Genomic DNA, 22,346 nt, shown 5'->3' on the forward strand with positions numbered 1-22,346 from the left:
AGACGTCACCATTTTAGCGTTGAGTTTGGGGGTTATCTTGATATCATCTTTGCTTCAGCTTGAGTCGACATTAGAAAGCTAGAAAGCTTACATATTGTCAAAATTCCACTATAAATCCATAAACATTGCCTGCAATGGAAGATTGAAGAAATAACTTGCCATTTGTGAAGATTGTCATCTCTCCGGAATTCAAATTGGTTCTGGTATGTTTTTCTTGTCACTTTCTGAAGATTCACATAACCAACCAGCACCCGCTTCTACAAAGTTGATTAGCCTGCACTTTAGGCGATTTGTGAAGAATATGGTCTATGGGAATTTGGTAACTCCCAGATTCCATAGCAACAGAAAGAAGATAGGTGACAGTCATAATAAGCACAAATGAGCATATGGAGGCCTTCATTTCTTGACTTTTAACATTACACAGCCATATCATTCTGTACAACTACTTGCAATTCTATCTAGAGGGTTTTTGATTCATAGAAAGGTTAACAGAGCATCTTCACAAGATACTAATGCATTCATTCAACTGGCCAATGTCATTTCCCACTTTCTTTCCCAATGATCTCACCAACCAGACTTAAGCCCATAGCTAGAGCGTTCTATGGAAAGTCTTTGAAAAGCGGATAGCTGATTTGCACCATGAACCCTACTACATTTGCACTCAGCTAAGGTTTTGCTTATGGGGAGCCTGCTTGTTCACAAAGGTCTAATAGATCCAAAGTCTGCAAGAATTCAATACAAAAAAATCATTAGCTTTGGCTAAAAGAACAAGTAAAATTACATTAATTATATCAGCAATAGAATAATATGTTGTGGCAAACTTATAATTGTTTGTCATACCTCAGGAACTGAGAGCTCTAGACGAAACTTAGGACCATCATAGTGGTGCAAAACTGGCCTAAAAGCATCCTCTTCCAAAGCTTTGCATAGTTTCCTAATACGGATTCTCACCTATGTATTAGAGTAAAAAGTTAAAAGGATTTGGGTTAGTGCATCTTCCATGTAATAATAATACAGTTCATACAAATGATTAACCCGAACTTCACCTGAGAAGGAAACCTTGACTCGCCTTTACACTTTTTGTCTTCCAAGCAGTTGAATCAATATTAGAACCCCCAAAGCTTGCTGCCTGCTCATGTAAAAGACGGCATAGAAGATGAAAATGCTCACATCTATTTCTTCTATGATACATAAATTGACACGAGTGTCCAATCACTACAGTATAACAAACTTAATACATCCAAGACCTTTCTCTTCCTTTCGGGATTGAAGTGGAGGGAGAGGTTAGCGGAGAGATTGATCTCATGGTTATAAAGCTTCATGGATAAATCTTACACAAATTTCTAGAAATAACATAATTATAACTTGCTCGAAAAGAATCTTAATCAGGAAAAAGCATGGCAAATGCAAACATTCGGAGAAAGAAACTCTAACAGGTGAAGAGCAAAACATTGCCTAACCAACCAAAAGCATCAAGCATTACAGAGTAAATGAAAGGAATGCTAGATAATAATGAAATGGGTGAACCAACCTCAAAAATACCATGCAATTGATGAGTAGTGTAGTTATAGAGAAAGAGAGGCAAGCCAGGTGTAATTGCCCGAACAGAATCCCTGTATCTTGGTGGTAAACCTATTAAATGAGATAACAGCAACTTGTAAGGACTAAGAATTCCCACTTAATAAAGCTAATAATAGGAGATAATGAACTAACAATTACATCCATGATTATACGAGTCTTACCAAACAACTGGCGCTTTAAATCTTCCTGCATTGTATCATTGTTACAAACAAATATGTACCCTCCAAGCACTTCATTTCTCGGGAGTGTCTCGGAAGCAGGCAAAGTCTTGAATCTCTTGTCCACAGCGTTGTTAGCATTGCTGTTGCTATTTTTATTGTTGACGTTGCTGTTATTGTTGATTTCTTTGTTGGAATGATTGTTGCCCATGTATTTGTTGCCAGTCAGGTTTCCAAGGCTGTTGCTGTTGTTTTTCTGGTAAACAGCATTCATATTGTAAATACCATTTTTGGAAGGAACTGTTGCTTACAGTATCTTGAATCTTGGAGTTCAACATATTAAAGTTAAGGTTCTCAAATTTTTTGTCTTCCTGGAACCCAAATTTATCCCTTATCCTTATTTCAGCTGGACCCTTTGAAAGATCTATATTGTTCATTCGTTCACCCTTTGTTCCCGTCTGTTCAGCCAACTTTGATGCAGCCATCAACCATTTTTGATCCTCCGCAACTTTCGATTGTCCCCGGAGATCATCTCCGAACTTCCAAAAGTTATTAATGTTCTCCATTTTGCAAATCCTAATAAGAGAGGACAACACAAATTGTAAAGAACTGTTACAAAAGAAGATATAGAAATAGCTCAAAACCCGAGGGGGAAAATTGAAGGTATTCATCATTTGATTCTGTAACTAACAATATAAAATCAATAGAAACAAAAATCTTGAACAGTCAAGAGTCAAGACTCAATATCCACTCATTTCCACCCAATAACACACATAAAACCTGGAGATTTGAACCGTAATTCGATCCAAAGAGAGAAATATCCACTCACCAAACAAGAAAACACTTGAAAGTTCACGTTTCCTCAAAACGTAAGTTCAGAAATCCTAAAACTTAGGAGTCAACTGCACTTGACTCGAAAAGCAAACAACATTTCTCCAAATCCGAACCCAATACAACAAAATTAAGCTCAGAAAAGAAAACCCACACATATAATCAACTTAAAAACAAGACTCGCAAAATCAAATCATAAAAAAGATGAATAATTTTAAAATAATATTTTAGAATAAACAAAGAACTAAAGAAAGAGATGCAAACCTTACCAACTAGGAAGAGTGAACCTTCTCTCGCCTTAACAAAGACCGACTCAGAGATTTAGGAACCAAATTAAATAACCATAGATTTGGGGATCCTATGAAGAAAGAGAGGAGTACCTTTATCCTTTTATTATGTAAATGAACTAAACGTCCAGCGAATCGTTCATGAATCGTGCGGCGGGAAGTTCGTTTATGTGCGTTTATTTATTAAATGAATGAACATGAATAAGATTTTGTGTTCGTTTAATTAAATGAACGAACCTGAACATAGGTCTCGTTCGTTTATTTATGTTCGTGAACGTTCGGTTATGTTCGTTCTGTTATGTTCGTTTATGTTCGTTCGGTTATTTTCGTTTATGTTCGTTCGATTATGTTCGTTTATGTTCATTCATTTATGTTCATTTATGTTTAACCAAATCTTCTTAAATCAATTTTGGTGATCAATTTGTAAGTATCTTAAAAATATTAATTAATTTGATATTATGATGACCAACTCTATAATTAATCCAATTTTATTTGGAAAACTCAACAATATTAACATGGTTTAGTTCATTTTGATCGATCCATAAGCTGCATATCCAGCACCATCAACATCCACTATGCCGAAACCCTATGTGACTGCACCACCAGCTGGTTATCTGATGAGCAAAGAGGAGTTTCAGAAACCGGTTGCTTTCGAAACCAAGTCCAAAGGTGATGGATTCTAGAAGGGATGTTAAGTATTAAGTACCGTTTCTTCTACTCAAATAATCTTTTTTTCTTTCATTTATATTGGAATATTCGAATTTACAAGTAAATAGTTATCAATTAGTAACTCAAGTCAGTTTACTTTGAACTCAAGAACCCAATAATGGTAAGGCCTTATTCCATAGGTTGAGAAGTTCTTTAACACGTTTCATCAAACAAATTTTGTGCGCCATCCGAATATGAAAGTTTAGCCAACCTACTTCTCTCATTTCCTAATTTTCAACTTCTACATAGCACGAAGCTAAGGACATGTTTATTTGATCCCCAAGGATTAAGGTCGACAATCACATAAAACATAATCTGTGTTCATCTCGACTGTTGTTAAATGAGATTGGAAGAAAGAAAGTGGAGTAACATTATGCAATCCCACATCAGTAGCAAATAAGCAACTCGGGGCAATGTCGAGCTTGAATCGAGCTTGAATCGAGCTCAAGTCTCGAGTTTTAATCGAGCTCTTAATTGTTTTTTGAGTTAGAGCCTTTTCGAGTTCGAGTCGAGTTTCAATATTATATTTCGAGTTCGAGTCGAGTTTGATAATTTTAAGCTCGCGAGTTTTCGAGTCGAGCCGAGCTGACTTTGAAAGTTTTCGAGTTCGAGTCGAGCTCAGCAATACTCGAGCTCGACTTGACTCGTTTAAACCCCTAGGTAGGGTCTCCAACGTTTATGTTCGTGTTCATTTATGTTCGTGTACGTTTATGTTCGTGCGCGTTTATGTTCGTTTATTTATTAAATGAACGAACATGAACAAGTTATATTCCTTAATAAACGAACATGAACAAAAAAAAATTTGTTCGTTTATGTTCGTGTTCGTTTATGTTCATTTATTTTTTAAATAAACGAACATGAACATATCTCTATTCATGTGCGTTCGGTTCGTTTACGGGCCTACCTTTTATTTATGCCTAGCTGCCGTTCTGCAAACTGTGAAGTGGATTTTTATTGTGTTTATACAGATCCATTTGACGGTAATGCCCCTTGATAGTTCTAGTATTTTCAGGCTTTTTGCCCTTTTTTTAAAATATGGTGTGAAATTAAGCACGGTTAGAGTTTAGTTCGTTTTGCTATACGCGCCTCACTGGCCGCGTGTAAAACAATTTTCTTTTATGAACGTTTTAAATATATATTTTATAAGTCAATATTTAGCCTGTCAAATTAAGAGGATGTTTGAACCACTTATATTAATAAATTTTACATTCAGATTAATTATTATTAAATTATATTCATAATAAACTAGTAATTTTCACAAACCACTTATATTGATTTTTTTTCGACTGATCTCAATAAAATTCTATTTGAATTTAAATTTATTTTGAATTTGATTTAAAATTTTTAATTGAAAGTTTAATTTGACTTATGTGAAATTCATTGATATTTTAAAAATAACGATTAAAAATATTATCAATTTATGATAAATCAATAACTCATTGTTAATATTTATTATTGGTACAATAAAATACTGATGTGGTGCATTATATCAGCGAACCTTGCACGGTTTGGCCAGGCCATTTCCTTTGCTTCGCTTCTTGCTTCCTCTCTCTCCACTATCTTTGGTATTATACTTCACCAGAGATGAGACCTCCAAGAGGTTGTGGTTGTGGTGAGCTCAGAGGAAGAGATGATGAGGATAAAGGGAGAGGAAGAGGCGACGATAAGGACGGTAGTGCCATGAAGTCCCGTTGAAGTGGTTGTAGTCAGAGTTGACTTAAAAGCTTCCAAGGTCTATGATCCTATAAAAAAAAGATATATTCCTGTTCGACTTAGTTCGGTCCGCATAAGTCAGGATGAAACTCTGAAATTAGTAGGGCAACCAAAAAAAAAATAATCAAAGAAATAAGGCAATTACAGCTTTTTATCACTGCAAGGAGAGAACTAGCATGTCTTCTCCACCAAATTATAAGACTTACCACTTCTCACCTTCTTCTTTATATACAATAAGCCAAGTTGTAAAGGTAAAGACAAGAAATAGCAGCGAACAGGACAGTGTTGATGATATTGTTCGTAGGGACAGGGACAAATATCTGAGACATTTTACAGTACTAGTTGTCCGAGAGTGGAATCCATGTAAGACAAGTGGTGGCACAGAAGATTCAACGGACATTCCTCACAGTACGTGCAACCCTGCGTCTGTTCTTCCATGATTGCTTTGTTGAGGTTGGATTTTGCTTTCATATCTTACATGTGAACTTTTGTATGTAACAGTTGGAATAAGCCTGTATAGTTTTTCTTTTTCTTTTTTTGTAGGGTTGTGATGGATAAGTGATGATAGCTTCACCGAATGGGGATGCCGAGAAGGATGCTCCGGATAATCTTTCACTGGCCGGAAACTCATTCTATATCGTAATAAAAGATAATGCGGTGGTCCAAAAAAAAATGCCCTCGAGTAGTCTCGTGCGCCGATGTATTGGCCATTGCTACCAGGGATGTTCTAGAACTGATTAGGAATAATGCCTTTGATTCATTGTTAAAGTTATGGTAAAACAAAACTCGTGTGTCCTAATTGTAGGCCGGTGGCCCTTCATTCAAAGTAGAATTGGGTCGAAGTGATGACCTTATTTCAATGGCATCAAGGGTAGCAGGAAATCTACCAGAGCCTAATTTCAATCTCACTCAACTCAACACCATTTTCGCCAAGAACGACCTTAATCAGACCGATATGATTGCACTCTCAGGAGCTCATACTTTAGGCTTCGCTCACTGCACTCGCTTCGTGAATCGGTTATACTCGTTTACTCCGTCGTCCCCCGTCCATCTGGATCTCAACGCGACCTACGCACAGCAGTTGATGCAAGCTTGACCTTGAGATGTCTACCCTCTAATCGCCATCAACATGGATCCTGTAACGCCACGAACTCCCGATAATTCGCATTTCAAGAACCTAGTTAACAAGATGGGGTTGTTTACTTCAGATGAAATGCTCTTCTCTAATAAAGCATCTCAAGCTACTGTGGTTGATTTTGCTAATAACCCTGGGAATTTCATTGGAGCTTTCGTTGCAGCAATGAGTAAACTTGGAAGGGTTGGAGTCAAGACCGGTCAAGCAGACAGATAAAGGTTAACTGCATAGCCTTTAATCCTTGAACAAGGAGCATTTGGCAATAAAATAAAAAAAGTTACCCAGGTTCTTTCTTTGTCTTGTTGTTCATCTCTTCGTTATCTAGTGCCATTGTTGTCGCAAATTATACAATAAAAAGCTTTAATTGACAACATCTTATCTTTGTATGTCTTTCGTGTGAGGAAAAGAATGGAGGTTTGCTTTCTTGTTTACGATGATTCTCAAAAAGTCATCCATACACATGTATTCGAACTTTAATTATAACAACTAATTAAGTGGCATCGGTGGTAAAAGTTAGTGTTGTTAATCCGAACTCTATACGATATGTCATATGTCAGAAAAATGAAAAACAGATTTCCATAATCAAGAGATGAAAGCATTATCCTTTACAGCAAAGTGCATACGATAAAAACAACAAAAAGCAAGAAAAATGTGAATCCTACCAGCTTGATTCGCTAACCTTAACTTTCCTAGTCATCAAACCATTTGTCTCTTCTTCCTAAAGCAAAACTCCCTACCATTATAACCATCTTTTTTTCCTTTTTCCCTTTTCCATCTCCATATATTCATCATAATCGGATCATACCACCAACTCCAAGTGAATAACAGTAAAGGGTTGCCGAGGGAAATACAAAGGGAAACGAAAGATGTCCGATTGGGGGCCGATTATCGTGGCGGCGGTGCTGTTCATACTGCTAACACCGGGGCTGCTGATTCAGGTTCCGGGAAGATCACGGCTCATCGAGTTTGGCAACTTCCAAACCAGTGGACTATCCATCTTGGTGCATTCCGTAATTTACTTTGCACTCCTTTGCTTCCTACTCTTAGCTGTTGGTATCCACGTGTATGTTGGTTAATAGCCGACCAAAATTCAAGCCTTCATCTATTTACTTTGCACTCTAAATTTCTGGAAGGTTAGTTCTGTCGATTTAGTCTGGTCCTTCTGTTTATGTGCCAAACTCATATTGCAAAGATATTTTGTTTGTCATGTGATTTTGTTCTTCTCATTAGCCTTGCAAATTCCTTTCTGGTTTGGGGATCTTCTTCTGTCTTACTACATGGTTAGCTGATATAAAACTTGTTTAAGATTTCTTCAGCTTTGCTTTGTTCCTGTAAGCTTTCATAGTTTATTAATCCTGTGGATACTTGATAACAAGCTATGTTGCTTCAATTTTCATTCCCCCCCCCCCAATATTTGTGTTTTATGCATACTTCAAATACACTTATAAGCATATATGACCCTTCTCAATTATTTTTTAAAATATTAAATATTTTATATACAATGCTATATGTTTAGGGACGTGTATTTTTCTCTAATCTAATAGGTTTTGATTCAACCAATTTGATTAGGTTGATCTTTTATTTTGAGAAATTGAATTCGAGTCCAGTTAAGTAATTTTAAGGGTATGATCGGGTTTAGGGTACGATCAGGTCATACCTAGACCTTTAGGGTGCGTTTGGTTCACGGAATATAAGATTACCAGCGGGAATATGATTATCGGCAGAAATAAGATTACTAAGAATGTTGTATTTTGTGTTTGATTTGTTTAGCATGAATGTAAGATTACAATGTTTGATTAAAGGAATAAAAGATTATTAGAATGTATATTTTACCAAATTGTCCTTATTATATATTTGTTTTTTTAACAAGTTGAATTCTACTATAATTTTACTATAATTAATTTATATATTTTCTTTAAAAATTTTAAATTCATAAAATTTATATAATTTTTTTTACAAAATTAAAAAGATAAATATGTTTAATGAAAGGGTAAAATTTTATTTTTAATCCCGAACTTCATATAAAATTCTAATTATGGATTTTTTTTGTAAATCTAAAATAGTTTAAGGATAAATTTGTAATTTAACCTTCGTAGAATTTTTTTATTCAACGACAGAATAATGATATTTTTGAAGAAAAAAAATTTAAGAGCATTTTAGTCCAAAACGCTGATAATCTAACAATACCTTAGGGAAGAAGGTAATCACATTCCCGATAATATACCCCCAAAATATTATTGTTGGGAATAAATGATTATTGGGTGCTGAGAATGTTTGCCAACTAAACGGAAGAATGACATTATATTCCCCCGATAATGTGAGATGACTGGAACCAAACACTCCCTTAAGGTAAAAAACTTGACTCCATTTAGCATTATAATGATCTCTTATATATTTAAGATAACCGCAATAATAACTCTTCCTATATTATTTTTTCAATTAGATATTATTTTATCTAATAAATTATTATTTATATATATTCAGATAAAGTGTAAGTAAAAAAAGTTTAATTTTCAGATATAATTAAAGTAGATCAAAAATTCGATCCGACCGTATCCATCCCGTATATGTTAAGCGACCCGGTTGGTAAAGAGGAGATATGGGTTTCCTTTAATTTCCCATTATCCTATGTATTAATCAGCTGATTTGACATGAGAGAGAACAGTGACGGTAGGTTTATATAGCTGATTGTCGACTTGATTATTATGCTTTTAAAAAAGGACGTTTCACTGCAATAATTACCCTGATTCTTCAAGATTAAGCAAACATGTCTCCAGGTTATCGAATTCGCATGCCCAGTCTTGGAAAATATCATCAACAGTTCATAGATATACCATAATCTGAAACCGATGAATTTACACACGCACTTGAGAGAGCAAAAGCAAAAAACATATTAGAACTTACAAACGACACAGGAACGAAACGAAAATTTCATCCTGAGAATCAATCGAGAGGCGCAGCACTCCTGAGAAACCCTGTTTGTAGTCTTAGATATAGAGGCGGACGTGAAGAACAACGAGGAACAAGATGAGGACCAAAGCATAGAGAACTGCATGCACAAAAATGGCGGCCGCGCTGGTCTTCATGTTCATAAAATGGATGGGGTGATGCTTCCCAGGGATTTGCAGCAGTAAACCGGGTGAAAGAAACGCAAACAGCGCTGCTGCTATCAGTGGTGCTGCCCAATCATTCATTTTCTATATATGAATGTTTCAACTTTCTGGATATGAATGGAGCTCCTCCAGCGCCCAGAGTTGGTACAAGTATTGAAGAATCAAACGAGCATAAACGGAATAAAAAAGGCATACTTTATTGGCGACTTTAAGTCAATTATAGAGGGAATGAGAATCACATAAAGCTAATTTAAATTATTCCTATTTTTATGTTTTCTTATTTTCTTGCTGTTGTAGTTGGATAAGGGAAGGCATATTTTTTCTGTTGATGCCAATCCTTCTCTGCTATTAATTTCAGTACATTGTATTCAACTATTTATTGGTTCTAATTGACGCTCCCCATCACCGTTCATTAAAGGATCAGTTTATATCGCATGCTTATATAATGAAACGCACCATGAATATATGAAAAATTGATTAACTTTAATCCTAATCCCATCTCCATTAGTCAAGAAATGGACAAAACCTAATCTAACGGCTAGAATTGGATTTCAGCACCGATCCCAGACAAAGCCACACCCCATTACTGTCCAATCCTTTCTTGTGCTTGCAAATTGCTCCCACTTACCATCACTTGCCACCTTGAAAGTAACCTCATCTTCTTCACACTTGTCTCGCACAAATTCACCTCAACTAATAGAACTACTTTCTGAACCTCTACAGGCCTGGTCGAGTCTAGATTTTAAGCGAAGCAACTCTCTTGTAATGGCAGATTGGGCACCTGTACTCATCGGGGTGGTGTTATTTGTGCTGCTACCACCGGGGCTTCTGTTTTCATTTCCGGGGAACAAGAAGCAGCTGGAGTTTGGGAGCATGAAGACTAATGGCAAGGCCATTGCTATCCACACTCTTCTTTTCTTCTCCATCTATGCTGTTTTGATCATAGCCCTCCACCTCCATATCTACACCGGCTGAGTCCCACCAGTGAGATTCAAGATCTGTGTTGGGTTCTACTTGCTTTATCAATCTTTGTATTAGCTTCTTTCAGTTTGTGGCACATAACTTTATTACCCAAAGCTTACTTTTTTTTCAACTCTTTCAAGTGAAGGACATTAATATTGGGATTTGATTGATTATCTTTGTCCCATTTCTTAAGCTTACCATCTGAATAAATTAAACGCCGGCGACCTGTTTTTGGTTGCTATATTATGTTAAAAGCTTTGTTTTTTTCGATGCTGGGATTCAGTGCTTTTCTATTGGTTGATAATATGATAATTCATAAATATTTGAGCTATAACTAGAAACTGTGAAGTAAAACAAAAATATTTGACATACAAATTTTGAAATGATCAAAGATGTTTAGCATGAATAAATTTCATACAAATTGAACCACCTTGTCATGAAATAGCTTTCATTATTACACTGGTGTCAAGATTTCTCTTGCAAGCAACAATGAACAAAATAGTGAACTAAAAGAGAAATTTGGTTTATAACATGGAAAAAAATGAGATCCAATGGAGGAGAAAAAAACAAACAAGTACACTTTTTGCTTGAGAGTTTGGATCAGTTGATATGTATGTGAACACCGATGGCAACGATCAAGATAGTGATTATGCAGAAGTAAATTACTGCGTGAACCAGGATGGAAATACCACTTGTGCACATATTACCGAACTCTATCACCCTTGTCCTGGATGGCAGCTGAAACAGCAACCCTGGTGACAAGAGTATGAACAAAACTACCGAAACGATCACCGGTCCCCAATCCGCACTCATTTTCCCCGCTTTCTTTACTGTTTTCCCGTCTCTGGTTCGACTCCGGTAGTGCCTTAGCGAAGCGAAATTTATGAATATGTTTGAGAGCTTGTCTTCCAATGGAAATTGGAAAATGGAGAGGTGTTCATTATATTATGTAGGGGGTGGAAATGGAAGTGATATGTTTTTCTTGGTGGCGAAGGAGGAGGGGATGATGCTAAACTTAGTGAGAAAGAAGGGGTTAAGTTCAATGGTGAGGTAAGGTATGGAAACTTTAGTGGGTTTGCTTTATGGAGAACGCCATTGTTTTATTTTCAATGCTTCTTCTTTTAGTTTGCTTTATTGCCTTTTATTAAAGAAACGAATTGTAAAGCAGCTGCGCCTTCATGTGTAAAGTTGAACCTTTGCTTTGAAATCTTGTTGCCTTGTGATTATTTTTGCAATCTGTGTAGGTGCTATGCACCATGGTAAATGCGTGTTTAGAAATTTCAAAACCTAGGAGAACTTTCACAGGGAGACAATTTGGTTTTAGAGAAGAAACTTTTAAAGCCATCTTCCATGGCTGAGTCTATCATCATCCTCAAGTCTCGATAGCGTTTTCGTCGTGTTATGGTTTCGACGTAATCGATGTTAATGTTATCGACTATAATAAATAATGAAGAACGTCAGGTTATAAAGTTGTTGAACGTGTTATTAGTATTGTAGTAAGAACAAGCGAAGAACATAGGCATGTACACGAGAGATTAATTTCTTGGGAGTTTAATTCGTTCAAAGTTGTTTTTCAAGCTTGAAACGCTCTTGACAGAAGAGATGTAAGTTGCAGCCTTAAGATTAACACTCTCGTCGCCGACAACGCCAAAGAAATTGTCGATATGGCTTAAATTTTCTCGGTTCTTGTCAGCAGGAACAACAAATGAAATCCTCTTTGGTTGCGAAATCATGTAGTCCTGGCGAACTTGAAAATCAACCAAAGCTGTTGTAGAAGAACCCTGGTGATGTATTGAATGGCGGATGCTGCCGGCTTGACCGCTCGGTACAGCGGCGTCGGCTTCCCCTTGATGAACCCTCTGCCTTTGCGGTCGGACTCCATCTTTGTACCTCTCTTGTTATTCGATTTCAGATCACTAAATCAAATGGCGAGTATCGAGTATGAAGAGTAAGTGGCTTTATATATGCATGAACCGCTATCCTGCAAATGTGTTTTGGGGGAATCAGCATCAAATGGCAAAGTGAATTATCAGTTAGGCAGAAACAGTGGAACCTACCTATAGTATATGTTTCTTCTCAGTGATTTGCTCTTTGATATTACTTTCGAGATCAGCCTCTCTGGTCCAGCTAGAAGCTCTTTAACTTAGTTTATTCTAATAGTTAAAAGTGATTACAGGATAATATCTATTTAAAATTTAAACAAACCTCATGAACCCAATAATATTCGATTAGACAAAACATTAATTACCCAACACAAAAGGAGGCCCAAATTTATAGGCTCTTCCACAACTTCGCAAGACAGGCTCAAATATGGATGAATCCAGGGCTGGCAATGGATCGGAGATGTGTCGGGTGGAGTTTCATCCGCCCCATCACCCGCGGTCCAAACCTCCATCCACACCATCCATCACCTACAAAAAATTTCATCCATATCCGCTCCATCCATCATCCGCGGGTGGAGCGGATATGGATAATACTATGAACAAAACATATTTTTACATCCTAAACTCAAATTCTTCTAACATTCATAGAAACCAAACATTGATACTCAAACATTCATAGAAACTAAAACATGAACAATAAATTTTCATCAAATTCAAACAAAAACAAAATGGAACACAGTTTATATAGTATTGTGCACTATGTTTGTGATACATTTTTCAAGTGAATAGATGCATCATGTATAATCTTATACACCAAATAAAATCTTCAAATCTCAATCAACAAACTATCACTTCTCAAAAGTACTCTCCATCCTAGTATTAATAGGGATAAACCAATATTAAAAAATTAGACATATTTTCAATGAAATAAAAGTCAGAATTAAGAGAATAAGAATATTTACAATCATCCCACTACAACAAAAATATTCTACAGTGGCGTTTTTAGCGGCGTTTTAAGAGTAAACGCCACTAACTTTAAACATATAGCGGCGTTTACATTTCAAACGCCACAAAATGGTAACTTTAGTGGCGTTTTTTATATAAAACGCCACGATAGAGTAGTACTTTAGCAGCGTTTTTATACAAACGCCGCTATAGACTCGACTTTAGCGGTGTTTTTATACAAAACGCCGCGATAGAGTAGTACTTTAGTGGCGTTTTTATATAAACGCCGCTATAGACTAGTACTTTAGTGGCGTTTTTATAAAAACGCCGCTATAGACTCGTAATTTTGTGGTGTTTATGTTTACAAACGTCGCTATAGGCTTGTACTTTAGTGATGTTTTTATACAAACGCCGCTATAGACTCGTACATTAGTGGTATTTTTATACAAACGCCGCTATAGACTCGTACATTAGTGGCGTTTTTATACAAACGCCGCTAGACTTGTACTTTAGTGGCGTTTGTTTTTTAAAACGCCGCAAGTTTAAAGTTGCTAAATCTGGTGCCTCTTTAACCCTATTTCATTTTCCCCTTCACCTATTTTTCCATTCCCGCTCCCCTTTCTAAAAAAATAAAATGTTTCATCTTCTCTCCTCCCTCTCGACTTTAGACTAGTTTCAGTGTGCATTTTGGTTCATAGTTATGCTTCTCCTTCTCAAATCTCCGTCTCTTTCCCTTTCTCCTCCGTTTCTCAGCATAGCTTGGGGTGCTATCTTGATTTCAGTGACCTTGATTCTTCTGTTCAGTGAGGTGAGTATCCACCTTGGCTTATTTTATTTGAAGCGTTTTTTAACTCGGTAGAGCTAGAAATCCTTGTTAAACACTGATTAGTTGTGATATGAAAATTTTGATATGTTACTCGGATATTATTTGCTAAACTTTTGGCTGAGCAGCTTTTTCCCAGAAGGTTGCAACCGTTGGTTTATAAAATTGTTTTCTGACCATTATGGCTTTAGACTTGCTCTTAGAAAGTGAAATTACTTATAGCTGTTAAAAAAGGAATCAAGTTCTTTGAATGCCCTAAATCCTAATTGCAATTTAACTGTTTGTGCAGATAATACCACAATCTGTTTGTTCTCGATATGGTTTGGCAATTGGTGTAAAGTTAGCTCCATTCGTTCGAATTCTTGTTTGGATATGTTTTCCTGTTGCCTACCCAATAAGCAAGGTGATGAACGTTCCTAGTAATGCTTTTATGACAGTGAGAAAGACAACCAAGCATGTAATTCTTGTAGATTGCTCTTGTGGCTGACCTTCTCTGTTTTTTTTCCGCTGTTAGACTTTCTGTTGGGTCATGGACATATAGCACTTTTTCGAAGAGCCGAGTTAAAAACCCTTGTAGATTTGCATGGAAACGAGGTTTGCATCCAATCTTTTCCCTATAGTTGTTTAATTTGCTTGTTTCTATAACTAGTTATTATCTTGGTTGTTTTTGTTTATCAAATCAATATTTGTTTTTGACCATTAATTAATCACTGTTGTACTTTCTAACTTCTCTCATTTTGAATTGTAAAATTCTTGATGTGTCTTTGCCTTTTGAAGTGCAATGCCTTCTTTCATTCATCATAACTTTCAGATTTACGATCCTTTTGTTGGACCTTTATTAGGCTGGCAAAGGTGGAGAGCTGACCCATGATGAGACAACAATTATAGCTGGAGCACTTGAGCTCACTGAGAAAAAAGCTAAAGATGCCATGACTCCCATATCTGAAACATTTGCAATTGATATTAATGCCAAGCTTGACAGGTATGGTTTTCTGTAAATTACCAAGAAAGATGGCATTTGAATATCTACTTCAACTTTCATTTGATTTTATAAACTACCATTACATGCTTGCTATGGGCAGGGAATTGATGAGTTTAATTTTGGAGAAAGGGCATAGCAGAGTTCCAGTTTATTATGAGCACCCTAAAAACATTATTGGACTTATTCTGGTAATCATTTTTCTATGACTAAAATTGATGAGTGTTTGCGTATTGCAGTCATGTGATGACATGTTGGAGTTGAAATTAGATCAGCTCATTATCCAATTGAGAGAGATTGGTTGTTTAATGGATGATTGGTTAACTGATCATGTAACTAGTCGATTATCATCTTTATCATCGCCTGATGATCTGTTCAATTTCTTTAATGAGTTGCGAGGTTAGCTTTTTTTATTTGTTTGTTGTTTTACTCACTTTAGCATCTTCATTTCCCCTGTCATTATTGTTTTTTTGGTAGAAACACTTGGAGGGGTTGATTCAGGAGTTATGGACGATGATCAGGTTATTTTGGACCCAAACAGTAACCTGGGGATGTTTCTTCGCCGTTAAATACATGCTTTCAACCTCCTGACTTTTGAGGTATTTCTTTATTGCCTCGTAAACTATAAATATCATGTATTGAATTGTAATTATATGCTTTTGTTGGAATAATCATTTGTTTGCTATGCTTAAGATGTACATTAAATTATGGGCAAGAATCATTATAGAGATAGAGCATTATTGTTGGTATCATCACCATATGGGCTTCATGTTGGACATTGAATTGAAGTATAAATCTGTCGTTCTTTACCCTGATATTGATGTTTGGATGCATATGTTTATAGAAGAATTTGGTAATTTAATTAACATTATATTCACTACTGGTCAAATGAAATGATAGGTATGAAATGAAGTACATACCTATCATTCCATATCCTGATATTGATAGTTGGATGCATATTCTTAGTAAAGAATTGAACGGTTGGGAATTTAATCAACATTTTACTGCTGCTGTTCAAGTGGAATTTAATTAACATTCTACTGCTGATGTTCAAGTGGAATTTAGTTACATTCCTCACTTATGTTATACTTAAATGTTAGAAGCCCTTGTTTTATGCTTTTCTTTTAAGTATCTATAATTTTTTTCCAGTTAATTTTGATTCACTTTAGGTGTAAACGGAAGGTTGAATATAGAGTATGATGGGCTTTTGTTTAAGCATAGATTATATTTATGGCACTAACCTTGTCATGTAATGTAGGGTGTCTGCCATCTTTTGACTAATATAGGGATCTATTGTAAAGAAGGCATTTCAAGTTCATTTTATGAGCGTCGGTTAGACGACTCTGGAAATGACTTGGAATCTTTCCGAAACGGTCAGGAGCAATACTCTGAAAGTCATTTTGTAAACGGAAGGTTGAATGTATAGTCAAGTTCCTATATTTTATTTGCATAAAGTAAATTAACGCAATGGACCAATGGCACATCAACAATTAGAAAATCTTACTGAATTTGGGTCACTTTGCCCTCTTCTTTACCAAGTTATGTTTGCTCTCAAGATTCTAATTTTTCATTATTTAATATCAGGTGGCATTTCAAGCTTTGAAATTTGCTCCACCAATCCTTGAACTTGGTAAGATCTAGTTCCAAGTTATGCAATGCCATGGATGGGGCCTTTTCAAGTAGCATGCCAATTGGAGTAAGACCTCATTAAGCAAAAATATTTGTGCAAGAAATGACAGGACGATACTAGCTCTGCATCATTGTTTTCCCATATAAACTGGATTTATCTCTTTGAATTTAAGCGTCTCATTGTGACGAAGAGTTTTGAAGAATGTGTAAGATTAGAAGCAAAATATCTTAGATATTATTGTTTATTATAGTTAATAATGTTGAACTACATTATATTTTACGTTAATGTAAACTTTGATTTATTATTATGGATTTCATTTTTCTTGTTATGGATTTTAAGTTTGTTGTTATGGATGTCAAGTTTATTGGAAAATGCTACAGGTTAAATTTGGGTAATAAAAGAGTAGAAAACAACATTTGACAAATTAGTTTTAATTTGCAAAATCAATTTCTTTTAGCTATAGAGAGGTAATTAGCGGCGTTTGTATCTTAAAAAGTCGCTATAGATATGACCTTTTGCGGCGTTTGTTCTAAAAAACGCCGCTATATACCAGATCTTTTGCGATATTTGTAACACCCCCAACTCGTATCCGACCCAGATACGAGTCCGAAGTGTCACATTGACTTTTCAAACATTTATTCGTATAAAATAGTGAGTAATTTAAAAAAACTTTGATAACATTTAACTTATTCAAAACGTTTACAAAATATATCAGAGTTCATACAATTTATATCTTTAGACTACATGCCAACTACACTCTATATACAGTACCTATATTTTCTGATCTGACATTTGGTAAGGAAAACTGACCTGTCTTGCTCCGCATTACTCTTTACTCTTCTCGAAACCTACGTGTGAAACAATCACACGCTAAGTCGAAGACTTAGTGAGGCATAACAACTTATAATGCACTTTATAACATATATCAATACATGCATGTTCTGTTCTATCATGTTATACCAATTCCATGCATTCTTCGTATCATATAAAATCATATCAGATTAATTACAGTAAATACATACATACACATAATTCATCATTAACAGTTTATCATGTAATCACATACTTTTATGGTTAACCTTTTCAATCAAACACTATACACACACAACATCATATCATTTCTATAACATTTATCATACCACTAACATATATTTGTTCATATCTCTGGATTAGCCCATGTACACCTGTGAGAACTGTAGATATGTGAGTCTATTGAGGTTGTGCACCACTATGCTGTCATCACAGCTCATATAAATGTCCCGAAGGACCTATCCAGAGGTCATAAAGATCCTCGGTAACTATCCAGAGGTCATAAAGATCCTCGGTAACTGTCCATAGGTCCCGAAGAACCTAGGTAAACTGTCCATATGTTCCTTAGAACATAGGTATACCATCCATATGTCTCGAAAGACATAGGTAAAACTGTCCATATGTTCCGTAGAACATAGGTAAACCCTCGACTCTTGGCATGCCAACTATACCCCTAGCTCTCAAGACACATAACATGGGCATTTTCTTTTATACTTATCATTTCACCTAACACATAGTTCAATTACTCATAGAACATTTTCATATGAGTCACATTTACATGTCACATAGCTTATATACTTTCTCGCGTAGTTACATAGATCCATGTCATATAACATATCATATAGCTTAGTTCATTTCTCAGATATTCATATAAACATACATATCATATCTTGTTCACATATGATCATATATGCTTCATATAACACAAGAAACACCTATAACACTTTCTCATAGCTTATATCAATTTTCAGAGTCCTTTCATATTACCTGATGGCATATATCATATAGATATATAATAACTGATATCATATTATCTACATGATGCTTCATTTCTTTGTATTCCCTTTTTCATATCATCATACATTTAAATATTCTTATATGTCCTATCAATATCCTATAAACTTACTCATATTCTCATATATCATATTTTAATATAATTTGTATAGTAATACTCTATAATTGTATCATATAATGATTTTACCCAATTACTCCTTTATAAAGTTTATATTACATGTTCAATTAGTCTCATGCTATCTTATAAATAATTTCCATTTATTTTATATCATTTTCCTTTTCCACTCACATAAACCATCTATTTATTTAGTTCCATTTCTCATGACTTCCCCAATACTCTTTAATAAAACTTTGTAGCTCTTCACTATAATACATAAACCATAGTTTCCTTTAATTTATCAATCTTCCCTATATTACTTATGTATCCTTATTTATGCCCTCGAATTCATACTATTCTCTTAGAGTCTCCTAACATTTCTCGTATAATCACTTATACCATATCATATAACTTATACTTGATTATCTTATTCTCTCATGTTCATTTCATTTCTTATGACTCTATCATATAACTTATCTCATGTTCTTCCATTATTACATATTAAAGTCTTACATACATCATATAGCATATACAAAGCATATCATTATCTTTAGTCATGCATACATACAATCAATGTAATACAGATAATCACATATAATTATAACCACACATAATCATGTCCATGACTTCATGCATATTACTCTAGGAAATAGACTCATCGCAAGTCTTATTTCCATTAAACACTACATATCACTAGTATGCACTCACCTTGCCTCACTAGTCCATTCCAATCTCTTATCTTCCCTTGATCGATCTTACTTGCCAAATGTTCCGGAATTGCTTTACGCGCAGAATCTACATAAATGTACATTTTGAGGCAATCATTAGATACCTACACCTTGTAGTTGGATACTAGCAACTTAAACGAACTTATTAAACCAATATTTACAATTTTCCTTTAGGGGAATCGGTTCCCTACTAAGGGGGTATTGATTCCCTCATGACATTCTGGAAATTTTGTTCGTTTGAAGGGGTATCGGTTCCCCTTAAATGGGTACCGATTCCCCTTGCCCATAAATCATATTTTCAACCCCAAAAATTACTTCATTTCCTCTCAAACACTTCATATATCATCCCCTTTTCATTCTTAACACTAGTACACATACTTAAACCAATCTATATTCATTTATTTCATCTTAAACCTCAAAATCCTATCTTCCATATGAGATTCAAGAATCATACCAAATTTTCAATGTGTTCTAATTCCAATTCTAACACTTCATACTTCTTAATTAGATTGATGACAAGTCAAATTCATCCATAAAACTTCAACAACCATACCATATCAAAATTTCATCTTAAAACTCATATTGCTAATTCCTTCATAATTCCTTTATCTTATTGTTTAAATCCCATATAAGCTTTCCTTAAGCTTATTTAATACCCAAAGAATCAAAACTAAGCTTAAAACTCAAGAATTAACCAACTGAAATTAAACTTACCTTTGCCTTGCTCTCCCACGTATGAAGAAGAAGAAAGGAGAAGAGAACTCTGGATGTTTCTCACATTTCCCACGTTTATATTACCTTTAAAAGGAATATAAAAATCTTTCTGGTCAAATGACCATTTAACCCTTAATTTCCTTTAATAATTACTAAATAACCTTCATCATATATATATCCAATAATCATTGAACTATTTCATTCTTATACTTTAGTCACCAAATTCTGAAACTTTACAATTTGGTCACTAACCCGGTATTGAGGATGTTACAATGTTTGTGGGAAAACGCCGCTAAATCTCAACACCTATTGCGGCGTTTGTGGGAAAAATTCCGCTAAATCTCAACACCTATTGCGGCGTTTGTTGGAAAAACGCCGCTAAATATCAACACCTATTGCGGCGTTTGTTGCTATATTTCGTTACCTATTGCGACGTTTTTTGTTACCAAACGCCGCGAACTTTAGCGACGCTATTTTCAGCGGCGCTTTTTGCGGCGTTTGTTATAGCGTCGCAGGTGTTTTTTGCAGCGCTTAAAAACACCGCTATAGGTAAAAAAAACGCCGCAAATGTACAGTTTTGCTGTAGTGTCCGTTTATTTTTTTAATATATATATATAATATATATATATATATATATATATATATATATATATATATATGGATAGATGAATATATTAATGGGTGGATGGATGCTGCGGGTGATGGGTAAAAAAAATTCAACCTTATCCGACCCGACCCATCACCTGCCAATCATCCGTTTCACAGCGGATTTTCATCCATTTATTCGGGGCGGGCGGGCAGGTGGATAATCCACTCACCTATGGATAATTGCCAGCCCTAGACGGATCAAGTCTAACACTATGGTAAACAGCCTGCGTGTATTTATTACTCCTATTCTTTTAAAAGTAGAACTATAAAATATTATATATATATATATATATATATATATATATGGATAGATGAATATATTAATGGGTGGATGGATGCTGCGGGTGATGGGTAAAAAAAATTCAACCTTATCCGACCCGACCATCACCTGCCAATCATCCGTTTCACAGCGGATTTTCATCCATTTATTCGGGGCGGGCGGGCAGGTGGATAATCCACTCACCTATGGATAATTGCCAGCCCTAGACGGATCAAGTCTAACACTATGGTAAACAGCCTGCGTGTATTTATTACTCCTATTTCTTTTAAAAGTAGAACTATAAAATATTTATTTGTCAAAAGTGTCACCAACAACGTCTTGTTGAATATAGATTGAACAAATATAATTATGATGAAATGACCATCCAGCTCAGTTGGTAGAGCACAAGGTTCTTAACCTTGAGGTCGTGGGATCGAGTCCAACGGAGGGCATTTCATAATTCGGAGGTCTCTTACGGAAGCTGCTCTCAACCTGGTATTGGGGGTAGCCTACTATCTTACCTCCCCCTTACCCCATACATATGGGAAAAAGGGACAACCATTTTGAGAAATGACCATCCAACTCAGTTGGTAGAGCACAAGGTTATTAACCTTGAGGTCGTGGGATTGAGTCCCACGGAGGGCATTTCATAATTCGGAGGTCTCCTACGGAAGTTGCTCTCAATTTGGTGTTGGGGGCAGCCTACTATCTTACCTCCTCCTTACCCCATACATATGGGAAAAAAGGGACAACCAAATATAATTATGATTATCATAAGTAAAATATAACAATGATCGACTTGTGATAGTTGTAACACCCCAACCCGTATCCGACCCGGATACGAGTCCGAAGTGTCACATTGACTTTTCAAACATTTATTCGTATAAAATAGTGAGTAATTTAAAAACTTTTATAACATTTAACTTATTCAAAATGTTTACAAAATATATATCAGAGTTCATACCATTTATATCTTTAGACTACATGCCAACTACACTCTATATACAATACATATATTTTCTGATCTGACATTCGGTAAGGAGAACTGACCTGTCTTGTTCCTCTTTACTTTTCTTTTCGCTTTCCAAACCTACGTGTGAAACAATCACACGCTAAGTCGATGACTTAGTAAGGCATATAAAACATATAAAATTTCATATAGCATAAAGCATACATAAACATATACCATCATTATCATAATCTCTATCATTATCATTAAGAAACACACATAACATCATATGGTTCATGTAACACATTTCAAACCACTTACCTTTGATAACCATTTATAAACCCATCGTATACATATCACATTCAGTATGCTTGTTTA

The 22,346-nt window shown here is 35.4% G+C and overlaps 3 protein-coding genes and 3 pseudogenes across 3 annotated transcripts; 3 read left to right on the forward strand and 3 right to left on the reverse strand.

The window, feature by feature from the left end:
- Window positions 1-518: 518 nt before the first annotated feature.
- Window positions 519-2,926, reverse strand: LOC120118261 (annotated as a pseudogene).
- Window positions 2,927-3,432: 506 nt separating this feature from the next.
- LOC120118365 lies at window positions 3,433-6,658 on the forward strand (annotated as a pseudogene).
- Window positions 3,557-11,585, reverse strand: LOC120118671. Its single transcript, XM_039138682.1, has 2 exons — window positions 11,070-11,585; window positions 3,557-3,568 (listed from the first exon to the last, which is right to left on the reverse strand). Exon 1 carries the CDS (start codon window positions 11,300-11,302, stop codon window positions 11,090-11,092), a length of 213 nt encoding a protein of 70 aa, XP_038994613.1. The 5' UTR covers window positions 11,303-11,585; the 3' UTR covers window positions 3,557-3,568; window positions 11,070-11,089.
- On the forward strand, window positions 7,248-10,779 carry LOC120118673. Its single transcript, XM_039138684.1, has 2 exons — window positions 7,248-7,480; window positions 10,274-10,779. Exons 1-2 carry the CDS (start codon window positions 7,280-7,282, stop codon window positions 10,499-10,501), a joined length of 429 nt encoding a protein of 142 aa, XP_038994615.1. The 5' UTR covers window positions 7,248-7,279; the 3' UTR covers window positions 10,502-10,779.
- Window positions 9,251-9,710, reverse strand: LOC120118672. The gene has a single exon (XM_039138683.1). The coding sequence runs from the start codon at window positions 9,605-9,607 to the stop codon at window positions 9,401-9,403; it is 207 nt and encodes a 68-aa protein (XP_038994614.1). The 5' UTR covers window positions 9,608-9,710; the 3' UTR covers window positions 9,251-9,400.
- A 109-nt stretch (window positions 11,586-11,694) lies between the features above and the next one.
- Window positions 11,695-15,328, forward strand: LOC120118366 (annotated as a pseudogene).
- Window positions 15,329-22,346: the final 7,018 nt, after the last annotated feature.

This window comes from Hibiscus syriacus, unplaced genomic scaffold, assembly GCF_006381635.1.
Source record: "Hibiscus syriacus cultivar Baekdansim isolate YM2019G1 unplaced genomic scaffold, ASM638163v2 tig00110328_pilon, whole genome shotgun sequence".
In the NCBI taxonomy this organism is placed as follows: Eukaryota; Viridiplantae; Streptophyta; class Magnoliopsida; order Malvales; family Malvaceae; genus Hibiscus; species Hibiscus syriacus.

Coding starts and splice junctions, on each gene's coding strand:
- LOC120118671 (XM_039138682.1), bottom strand. CDS start 11,302: ATGAGTGCGGATTGGGGACCGGTGATCGTTTCGGTAGTTTTGTTCATA.
- LOC120118673 (XM_039138684.1), top strand. CDS start 7,280: ATGTCCGATTGGGGGCCGATTATCGTGGCGGCGGTGCTGTTCATACTG. Junction 7,481..10,273: donor CTGTTGGTATCCACGTGTAT/GTTGGTTAATAG, acceptor CTAGATTTTAAG/CGAAGCAACTCTCTTGTAAT.
- LOC120118672 (XM_039138683.1), bottom strand. CDS start 9,607: ATGAATGATTGGGCAGCACCACTGATAGCAGCAGCGCTGTTTGCGTTT.